Source organism: Salminus brasiliensis, chromosome 25 (assembly GCF_030463535.1).
Source record: "Salminus brasiliensis chromosome 25, fSalBra1.hap2, whole genome shotgun sequence".
Classification (NCBI taxonomy): domain Eukaryota; kingdom Metazoa; phylum Chordata; class Actinopteri; order Characiformes; family Bryconidae; genus Salminus; species Salminus brasiliensis.
In genome coordinates, this window is record NC_132902.1 from 4,081,163 (window position 1) to 4,092,858 (window position 11,696).

General features: G+C 41.2%; 1 protein-coding gene and 1 long non-coding RNA gene across 2 annotated transcripts in view; both read right to left on the reverse strand.

Moving 5' to 3' along the window:
* Nucleotides 1-10,022, reverse strand: part of LOC140547748 (B-cell receptor CD22-like) — a 35,233-nt gene extending 25,211 nt beyond the window's left edge. Inside the window, exons 1-4 of the mRNA XM_072670884.1 lie at nt 9,882-10,022; nt 8,596-8,974; nt 7,100-7,321; nt 6,775-6,879 (exon numbers count right to left, since the gene is read on the reverse strand). Coding sequence (XP_072526985.1) covers nt 6,775-6,879; nt 7,100-7,321; nt 8,596-8,974; nt 9,882-10,022 — 847 coding nt within the window. The remainder of the gene's footprint in view (nt 1-6,774; nt 6,880-7,099; nt 7,322-8,595; nt 8,975-9,881) is intronic.
* LOC140547851 (uncharacterized) lies at nt 3,712-4,889 on the reverse strand. The gene is made up of 4 exons (XR_011978514.1): nt 4,799-4,889; nt 4,662-4,707; nt 4,327-4,562; nt 3,712-4,233 (listed from the first exon to the last, which is right to left on the reverse strand). It is a non-coding gene; the product is annotated as an uncharacterized lncRNA (long non-coding RNA).
* Nucleotides 10,023-11,696: the final 1,674 nt, after the last annotated feature.

Consider the following 11,696-nt stretch of genomic DNA (forward strand, 5'->3'; position numbering starts at 1 on the left):
GATCAGTTATCATTCTCAGTCATGTCAAACGTAACTCGGTCCTGCAGATTCCTCCTGTACAACATCCGGAGAATTCGACCCTTCCTCTCTAGAGAGGTCTCCCAGGTGCTTGTTCAGTCTCTCGTCACTTCAAGACTTGACTACTGCAACTCTCTTCTGGCTGGTCTCCCTCTGCGCACCATCAGGCCCCTGCAACTCATCCAGAATGCAGTGGCACGGGTCGTCTTCAATGTCCCTAAATTCAGCCATGTCTCTCCACTGCTGCGTTCTCTCCACTGGCTTCCTGTAGCTGCTTCCCGCATCAGATTCAAAACCCTGACGCTGGCCTACAAAACCAAGAATGGACCAGCCCCTCCGTACCTGATGGCAATGGTCAAAAGCCGATCCGCACCAAGAGCCCTTCGAGCTTCAAGTACAGCTCGGCTCGACCTGCCACCCCTCAAAATCTGCGGAAGACAAGCGTCCAGGCTCTTTTCTGTCCTGGCACCAAAGTGGTGGAACGAGCTTCCCCTGTGTGTCCGAACGGCCGAGTCGCTCACTGTCTTCAAACGCAGACTGAAGACTTAACTCTTCAGAGAATACTTGGACGAATAGCAGAATACTATGGTTACCTTAGAGTCTTGTGTTTAGTAATGTCTTAAGCTTAAAGGTATCTTTGAATTATTAGTCTATTCTAACTAGCTGTGGTTTTTCTTGGGTAAAAAGCAAAGCACTTTGTAAGTCGCTCTGGATAAGAACATCTGCTAAATGCCATAAATGTAAATGTAATGCTGGTCAGTTTTTGTCTAATAATTCCAGTAGCAGCTGAACGGTTGGTCATATGGCTGTTGGAAGTTGTCTTTTATTAAGTGCCCCTTTCACAACAAAATATAACTGTTTAATTTCCAAATTCAACTTTCACTTAATTGTGGTGGTCAGTTTCTGTTTAACTTTAATCTAAACGGTGAACAGAGGCTGCATGTACCACCAGCTGCCAGCAGAGGGCGACGGCAGCACAGACTGCAAAACTGGTTCTGAATAAATAAATTAGCGTCATAGCGTAATATAAAATATATTTTACATATATATATTAATATTTATATATTAATAGGTTCATCATATATATGAGTTGCATTTTATGAGGTGCCTCGTTCACAGCAAACTACAGCTCTTATATGGCTATTTTACAGTCCACTACATTGTGATTATCGTTTTTGTCTAATAATTTCAATATTTGAACAGGGTAAGGGGTTCAGGCTATGCAGACAGCTGCCAGCAGAGGGCGACACACAGTTCTACTGGTTCTGTATAAAGAGGTTTTCTCTTCAAACAAAACAGAAGAGAAAATAATGAACTTTAGTATCAACTGAGTTGTATTGTATTAACTGAATTCTTTACGAGAAGCTATAAATATTATATCCAAATTTAGCTTCCACTTAATTGTGGTGGGTAGGCCTGCCGCGATAATTACGTTATCGACTTATCGTACGATAAATGGACGTGTCCACGATACGTTTAGCAGACGCCGATAATAGCCAATTGGTTTTCGCGCGAGTTTGTTTACATTAGAAAAAAATGCAGCAAGATTTCTGCAAGGTGCACGGTGCTGCTCTCTCGCCGGCTCCCTATCAAAGGTGAAGACATGTCTGGGCCAGACAGCGACATCTATCGGTTAGGAAACGCCTGCGTTGCACACAGAGGAGGCAGACGCAGGTGGAGGCGTGTTAGCTGGCAAACATATTCGAGGCTAATAGGAATTTGTAAGTTACACAGATCCAGAAAGAAGTGGAGTTTGGAGAAGTAATTCAAGATGGACTTGGTTTCAAAGCCACATTGCACTGCTCCAGTGTGGGAACACTTTGCCTTTGGAGCATGGAGGATGCAGAGGAATTAGATGATGTCAAACATTATCTTGTGCAAGAGCTACTCAACATGAAAGAAGAAGAAAGAAGTGAAGAAAGTGCCAGTGCTGAAAACGATGACGATGGATCTAAACCTGCAGCACCCAAGAAGAAAAGGCTAAGTGACCTTCTTCAGGAAAGAAGATATAAACTCACAAGTCTTCAGGGCCAGAAAAGAGTTCAGGCTGATGCAGAGCTAACCAAGTTCATCCAGGAAGAAGTCTTGGATACATCATCTGATCCCTTGATGTGGTGGCGTGATAATCACAGAAGATTTCCTCTGATAGCGAAGTTGGCACAAAAATATATGTGCATTTGCGCAACAAGCACCAGCTAAGAGAGAATGTTTAGCACAGCTGGAAATATTGTTACCCCAGAGAGATCCTGTCTCAAGCCAAACAAGGTAAACATGTTGGTGTTCCTTGCTCGGAACTTATCCGATAATTAAAATACACATGTAAGAAGAGATATGGCTTGCCGAAGCACCTGTTACTTTGATGGACACTTTGATGGAGCTAATTTCATATCACAGTAATATATAGCATATAGATAAATCAGGAAAGAATGTCTCCAAGTGCCTTTCGTTTGTTTACAAAATTGCACTAAGTATTAATCAGGAGAGTTTATTTAAGAGTGTGGTATTTTATTTGTTTTATTTATTTAAGATATTTAAATATTTTATATTGGAAAGTTTGGAGTTCAACGTTTGAATGTTCTTATTCTTAATTAAATATTTCATGTTAAAATGGTGTTATTGTATTGCTTTTATATTATTGTTCTGACACATGGCACAAAACAACACTATTGTGTAATGCTGCATAATCATTAGTCATTAGTGTGAAAAAACTGTAATATTTTTCTGAATTGATTAGCATATTTGTTTCTGTATATTTCAGCTCGTTAGAAAATGTGTTCTTTAGTGGGTGCTTAAAACAGAAGTTGTACTGTTATTATGAAATTATAGTAGCTCTTTAAAATGACAATATTATCATTTATCGCAATAATTTAGGAGACGATTAATCGTTTAGAAAATGTTGTTATCGTGACAGGCCTAGTGGTGGGAAATTTTTGTCTAATAACTTTCTTTGCATCAGAACGGTGAACAGAGGCTGCATTTACCGCCAGCTGCCAGCAGAGGGCGACACAGACTACAAAACTGGTTCAGTATAAAGAGGCTGAATAAAGAAACTTTAACAGCGTCTAAACGGTTCATCATATGTCTCCAACAGAAGCTGTATCCGATGCCTCCTTTACAACAACCTACATCTCTAATATGACCATTTTCACATTCCACTAAGGTTTTTGGTCAAATAACTACAAAAAAAATAAACAGTGAACAGTTTAGGGACCAGCCTGTGCCGCCAGCTGCCAGAGAGCGCTGCTGATACTGTATAAAGAGGTTTTCTCTGCAAACAAAAAAGAAAAATCTTAAATAGTTTAACTGTTGATCATGTGTCTCTAAGGTGCCTCTTTTACAACAAAATACAACTCTTATATGCTCATCTTTACATTGTACTAAATTGTGGTGTAAAGGGTCAGTCTGTGCCGCCAGCTGCCAGCAGAGGGCGACAGACACAGACTGGCGGTACAGAGCTTATCACTGCGAACAGAACAGAGAAGAAAAGAGAAGAGAATAAAAACAGCTCCAAACTAAAGGAGAAGAGAAGCAGAGCTGAAGAGAGGAGAGAAAACTCCCATCTTTATTTAAGATTCATAAAAGCTGAACAATAAAGCAGCTTCCTCTCTCATGAGAGGAGGGTTCAGTAAAAAACAGCGGGGCTGCGGGGCTTGTTTCTGTACCCCAACCTCTGAGTAACACTCACTTTCCCATTGGTTCCTCACACTACCTATTTGCATATAGGGCGGAGCCTCCCTTCTCGCTCCGTCAGTGAGCTGTTCTTTCCCCTGGGTCCTAGCGCCAAAAATTAGAGTCCAGTGTGTTAAGCTTTATTAAGATACAGTGAACTAAAGTGTTCTTGTAGATTCACTAATGATCAGTACACTTAAAGAGAGCTAGAATTAAACTATTTTGATGGTAGTTTTTAGATTAGGTTTTACAACTGAGTTTATTAGAAACATTCTAAAATATACATGAAATATATTAACATTAATATTCCAGTTTCCAGTCCTGGATTTCTTTTGTATGTAATTGTATGAGCCTCTCATTAAAAGTTAATTAGAGAAATGTAAGTCGAAGCCGATCTGTAGACGAGTTACTTTCAGTTCTGCCGTCTTCAGAAACCCTCTGAGAAAACCCCTCTGATCTAAACTTTAGACCGGTGTTTTATTGTGTGATGTATGTTTGTGGATCTGACTGTAAGTCTGGTCATTGACTGCTTCAGCAACCAGAACCCTGTAGAAGAAGAGATGAAGAGACGTTCTAGATAAACATTAAGTACTAAAGCAGTGCAGAATGAGTGAAGCTGTAATGACAGGGTTTACTCACTGGGGGGCAGCAGTGTGTGTGCTGAAGTTCACAGCAGCATACAGTACATCCTGCTCTTCTGTGGGATCTAGAAAAGGTCTGGAAGTAGAGGCTGGAGATTCCCTGTGTGTGTGAGAAGGTCTGAACTGAACACTGGAGTAGTGAACGTCGTCCTGTTCACCTGAGTCCTCTCTCTGTGTGAGGTCAGAGGTCATGGCTAGGACTGAAATGTTACCATACACAGGAGGAGAGTCACACTGAGAGAGAGAGAGAGAGAGAGAGAGAGAGAGAGAGAGAGAGGTTTGGAAATAGGCTACATTTGATGATGTTTAGTCTCTCCTCTCTAACGTATTCACCTGTTCACACTCCTCAGTGCTCCTGTGCTCTTCAGACTTTCTCTTCCTGAGAGACAGTCAGCAGTGTTGACAGAAGTTAAAGCTTTCATTTAATGAAATTCATGTTCACACATTTATCTGATTAATAGTTTACATACCACAACCACACAGCTGCTGTGATGAGTATCAGAGCCACCAAGACCACCATCACTCCCACTGTGACCAGATTTAGCACTGAGCTCACCTCTGGACCTTCAGAAATAAACCATGAACCACATCATAAATTACAGAGAAGATAAAAATTGAAAATGTGTTTACAGCTGTTATGTGCATTTTATCAATGTAATTAAGGCCCTCTATCTATTCACCTAAATATTTCACCCATACTGTTTTTTATGCCTTTATTGTGTATTTAGATTTTATTAAAAGAGCAATAAGTCACACAGTGAGATTCGGGTGGACTTTTTATTATACAGTCAGTAGTGGGTCAGTAGTTTCCTCTCCTTCAGTAATTCTCACATTTAAATATTTGACAGAAGTGCTAACATATACAGTTATGATCCACAGATGTGTAGTTTACATACACTCAGCATGTTTTATCTAATATTAGGTCAGATGTCCCTTAGCAAGTTGCACCATGACCAGACGCTTTGGGTAGCCATCAACAAGCTTCTAGCAGAATTCTGTGGGGATATTTGACTTCTCTTATCAGAATTGAACCCAAGGTTAAGGTCAGAGTCTGCTTTATCAATTACACTAATGTTTGGGCTCAGCGTCAAGTTTCAACCGTCTTGCTGAAGAGGGTTAGTCTGCCTTTGTCTTTATTCCATTCACTTTTTGCAATATACCAGTGCTATACTTGCAGAAAAAATGTCTGAGAATGATGCTCTGGTGTTTAACGGCTCAGCTTTACTCTTCCAAACAAGCTTCTGGTCACTGTGGACAATCAACTCCAGAAGGCTTTTCTTTTGTCTGTGTGGTTCAGCTGCAAAGAGCTTTAAAGGTGTTGATTTAGGAGCAGGGCCTTCTTTTGTGGACTGCAACCTTTAAGTTCCAGCAGCTTCCAGTTAATGGCAGGCCTGTGCCTTGATGGTTCTTATGTTGTTTCTGACCATCTGAACCGTTTTCGTCTTAGCTGATGGTGACAGTTTGGGTCTTCTTACAGACCCTAGTGACAACACCTTCCAATAAGCTGTTCTTACCTATAATTATTTAAACTGATGATCTCTGAATCTGCACTTGTGTAAGTCTACATAAGATCTTTCTCAGATCTGCACTGAACTCCTTGGACTTACACACCCATGTACTGTGTGTTGGCCAAATCAATGACTGCTTTCAACCAAACCCTGGAGATAGAAGCTACCAGCTGTAGACAATCATGATCACCAACAGGAAGTTAAGAGGTATTGGTTTAGGCAAATTAAAAGACATTTAACACCAAATAATTCATAAGCCAATGACCCTGTGTTGATAAAAAAATAAAGCAGGTGGACAAATAAAAAAACATTTTCTACTAAAGAATGGTAAATAATCATGTCACAGTTATTAGTATTAACACGTAATAGAAGATTAGATTATTAGTGAGTGTAAAAATGTCCACTCACACACTGGAGGAGAGAGGAGGCTCTCGTGGCCTTCAACAGCACAGCTGTAGTTGACCGCTCCACTGACCACAGCTACAGAGCAGGAGGCAGATCTGCAGTGAGACTCACTCTGTCCGTTCTTGTACCAGATGTAAGTGGGGTTATTGGGCAGAGTGCAGGTGCTGCTGCAGATCAGTGTTACTGTCTGTTCCTCTGCAGCAGTTTCCACTTTCACCTGCAGGCCTGTGAGAGACTCCCATCAGTGTCTTCACAGCTCAGACACAGATTAACACTGAGAGACAAACATAACACACGGCTCCTACCTGTGACAGAGAGAAAGACCCCAGCAGAGCTGTGTGTGTGTTTCCAGTAGGGGGCTTTAAATCGGAGGAGATATTCTGCTGAGTCGCTCTGTGTGAGATGGTTCAGTCTCAGTGTGATCATATTCGCTCTCTCACTGAAAAACTCCACTCGGCCATCTGCAGGACTCAGCTCTCTGTCCTGTGTGTGGAGTCTGATGTACCAGGCAGGCTGAGGGTCAGGCTGCTGACGAGGGAAGGTGTAGTAGCCGTGGATGTCCACTGATGAGCCAATCAGAGTGCAGATAGTCTGGGTGGAATAAGAGACACTCCAGCAGCTGCTCTGGTTAAAAACACCTGAAAGAAACAAAAGGAAATTATAAATCAATCAGATTTACAATCAGAAAAACCCCAAACACCAAACCACCTCCAGTACAAACTGAATTCTAACAGAAATGCTGAAACATCAGCGTCTCATATCTACTGGATATCACTGAATATGAGTTTACTGTAATCAGAAAAAAAGCGGTGAGTGAGATGATGACAGAGTGGGAGAAGTTTACAGTAAGGTACTTACAGACAGCAGGAGAGCGGAGCTTCTCATATCCTCTTACAGCGCAGGAGTAGCTGCCTGCATCCACTGTACTGTCATGCACATATAGCCATCTGTTGTACCTGTTAGAAATAGGCTGTCTGTTCTTGTACCAGATGTAAGTGGGGTGGTCAGGCAGAGTGCAGGTGCTGCTACAGGTCAGCTGCTTTCCTCCACCCTCTGTGTCTGACACTGTAATCTTCAGATCTGCAGGAGAGTTTAAACAAGGCTTGTTGTTCATTTTATTTACAGAATATTAATAATTAATAAACTAAACTTATTTAATAGAGTGCAGCTCTACCTGTGACAGACAGACTGACTCCAGGTCTGCCAGTATATTTGCCTCCAGGATCATCAGTGTAGAATCTGAATCTGTAGGTCTGAGCGTCTCTCTCTCTCAGGTCAGCGATTCTCATGCTACAGTCATTCTGGAAGCTCTGTCTGTTCTGCACTCGGCCCTGATACTCCTCATCCTCTCTCACATCCACAGGTTCAGCAACAGTCTGCTCTTTAATGAACCACACTGATTTAGTCACTCGGAGTCCTCCAGGGTATTTATAAGAGCAGGAGAGATCAACTGATGATCCTTTTAGGGCACACACACGTTCAGCAGTGTAGGTCACACCCCAGCACTGTTCACCCAGCACACCTGGAACACACACACACAATAAATGATACCAGTTATGAGCACTACACTCTGTGTAGGTTTGTCTTTTGTCTGTCTGTCTGCTGTGAAGTGACTCCATTAGTTTAGATTCCATTATAAAGATTTGTTTATTAATACAGTAAAGGATAAACTACAGTCAGAAATGTTATGGTTTACTTCAAACTTCACTAACTGATCTGGGAAATGTAAAAGTCTTGATCAAGACATGAACTGTGTTATTATTTATATATTTTATCATTTAGGGTAGTGGCTGAGGTAGTGTCTGAGGACAGCTTATGCAGCAGGAGCACAGTTCACTGATGTTACTGTTGTTAAGTACAGTAGATTAATACTGTGTGTTATTACACTATTTAAATTAAGAGAACATTTTTAGATCCAGTAGTTCTTTATGTTCATGTAGTTGTTAGTGCAGTTATGATACAGGTGCAGTTGTTACAGTGTAGTGTTTTGTATTCACTCTCTTTTTGGGCACCACTGTTGTCTGTAATAGCTCTGTTTAGGAACTACCCAGTTATCCAGCCTACAGAGGCTGTGTTTACTACTTTTCAATAAAATAAATAAAGACAAAATGTGTTAATTAGCCAAACTTGTGTCCAAACATTTGCATTAGACTGTGTACTGTTATAAATAATGTCTTCTTTAATTCCCTGTAATTCAAACACTGTTACAGAAGCAGTAGCTCTAGCGGAACATGTGCCTGTAGCTCACACACACACACAAATTATATCGAAACATTTGTAATGTTCACATGTAATGTTAAAATCACATGTAATGTTAAAACACAGAGACTCTGAGTGAGTGTATGGGTGTGTACCTGTAACAGTGAGCTGAACTCCAGATGAGGCTGATATCCAGTCACTGCTTGATGTTCTAAATCTAAAGTTATAAACTCCAGAGTCACTCAGTCTCACATCCCTCACTGTCAGCTCACACTCATTCTGCTCTGTTCTTACAGACACTCCTCCTTCAGTGGAGCTCAGGACTCGTTCTTCTCCATCAGAGCTGTGGATCCACTCTCTCTCTCTGACACTGGAGGAATCAGGTGTTGTATATTTGCAGGAGATTTTTACTGTAGATCCAGTAACAGCACAGAGACTCTGAGAGGAGAGAGTTACACTGTGCTGAGCCCCAACTCCTGCAACAAGTAAAACGTAAAAAAGGTAAAGGTAAAGGTGCACGTATTTGTCACTGTACTATGTACAGCGAAATGTGTCCTCCGCATTTTACCCATCTGTGGTAGTGAACACACACACATACATACATACTAGTGAACTAGGGGCAGTGAGCACACACACATCCAGAGAGGTGAGCAGCCAACTCCAGCCAACATCAACAGCTCAGATTGTGGCAGTCTGACCGAGGTGCATTTCTAACTGTAGTTTGGGCAGATTTGATGACGTACACATTTGGCAACAGTAATTAGGATTCTATCCTCTGAACCATGCTGTACTCCAGGACTCACAACTTACTTAGTTAAATATTTATGTTATGTTAATTAAAATATTTAAATAAATCACAATTTAAAATGCATTCCACCAATGAACACTCAAATATCAAACATCCCCAAAATGCCACAGTGCTACAAACCATTACTTCTTAATCTAGAGGCACGAGAGGGTTGTCTGAAATGTACAGACGCTGAACTACAATCCTCTTGTCGGAGTGCGGATTGTAAAAAGATTTGTAAAACCACATCTGTCCCCAACCAAAGTCCCATACTTACTATTTACACACCAAAGAACCACTTCAAATACTCCTGCTTTCTAATGCATTCTATTGCACCTTTAACCAGACTGGTGTGTTCATCTAAACACAGTAACTGTAGTGAAACACAAGCACACACAGTAAAATGTAAAAGTTTACCTGCTAAGAAGATGAGGATCACTGCTGCTGTAAAACCTCCTGACATCTGGTAAGACATGACCGCTGATACTCGAGGGTCTGATCAGTAGCCGATAGATTCAGAGAGTAGATTAGAGAAAATTTCACTAATAAAGAAGAAAAGAACAAACTCTGACTAAAATAAATGATCAATCAGACTCACTCTTTTAGCTCCCAGCTGTAACTGAGTTCATCTCAGATTAGTGTGCTGTTACTCACCCTGTCCTCGTACCTTCTGATCTTACTAGTGAGCAAAGCAGGCCGAGACCCTGAAGACCTGTTTGTGCATGTGGTCATCACACCACCTCCTTTAGCCACTTCCTGTTGTTCACTCAAGAATACAAACACCTTCAAGTACATTCAGCTTTTCTCTTATTGCATTTAAAGTAGGAGTTAGAAATGTCCTGATTTCAGACTTGACCTCGCCTGTGTCCAGCATCAGACAGTACATCTGGACTTCAGTTCTCTGTCTCTGTGTTTAGGAGCTCTGGTCAGTCAGGTGTGAGATCAGTTCAGTATATAATCAGTAACTGTGTATTAAAAAGTGCAGAAGTGTCTCTGTTCAGAATCTGAACTTATTTTCAGTTCAAAATCAATAAAATCATGTAATCTGACCAGGGGTGCTCAAAGTTCTGCATGCAGCTGTACACTGACTCACTAATGCTGGTATCTTTGGTAACTGGTCCTGAAACAGGAAGTCAAAAAGTCAAGAAGGCGAGAGAGCAGCTTATCTCACACCATCAGTCATTATAGTGAGAACATTTACCCTTCTTTACTCTCAGTCCCGTGTTCAACACATCAGTCGAACACACAGAGTGTCTGCAGTGACCGTTTAGCTGAAGCTGAAAAGCTGTGTATTCTTCTGGAATCAGTCACGTGACTGACGTTCAGTCTCGGCTCTTCCAGACTTTTAATCAATGTTCATAAACACTCCTCAGTTTTTACCAGGTGACTGACCGTCAATAATCCCTTTATTTTACTGGAGATTTTTAGAAGGCCAAAATCAGTCTGTGCTGATAAACCTGAACAGAGACTCTGAACTGAATTCTGGGAGTTCTGAGTGGTTGGGTTAGCTTTAGCTTTAGAGGTGAAACGGTGGAGAACGTTTAGTTAAAGGTGTGAGCAGAACAAGCCACATCAGCCTTGTGATTAGAGAGGGAACTTCTTACATGAGCTGTACCCAAGATTAAGAGTCATTTATTCATAATGAAGTTATTTCTAGAGTCAAACCTTTGTTTATGTAGATTGACTCCCCACAAGACGCCCAGTTTAAGGCTTTTCAGGCCTCAGGGCTTCAAGGTCAGCATCTCCACACAGAAACTGTTATTGGTACATTATTGAATATTGAATGCCTGACCTTTCATATTCAAACTGACTAATGAAGTCTTCAGGATAAATGTAGTGGGTAGTGAAGATGCCTGGGAGAGCCCTGTCCTTCTGATCATCTGACACTTCTCTCCTTTTGGGTTCAGAGGTCATGGTCAGGGCTGAAATGGTCGGTTTAAGTGATTGTCTACAAATATAGCTGCAGTTTAACCTCATTCTCACACACTGGAGGAGAGCAGAGACTGCTGTCAGACTGACCAAATAACTGTAACAGTGGCTCCCCCTCCTGTCCTCTACAGGTACTGCCCAAAAGAGGAAATCAGAGTCCAGTATTAACAGACTATAGAGGCTCTAAAGCAGATTTACATGTTAGATTTACTAATATATGTGTGTTTCTGCTTCACCTTCTGTGATTTATTACTCTGAACAGTGTTTTACAAAAAGACCATCAGAAATAAAATTGTGAAGCAGCTTTTGGTTTAGTTTTTAATGCTTATTTCTTCCTGGTTCCTCCACTGTGCAGCATCTGCTCTTCTACAACACTGCAGTGACAGCAGGGAGAGGATGGAGCTTTAAAACATGAAGAGATGATTGAACACAGCCTACAATAATGGATTAATGCTTTACAATCTGAACAATAATAAAACCAAAGCAGAGAATCAACCAACACATCTTCCAATCACAGATGTAATGACCTGATCTGATCAC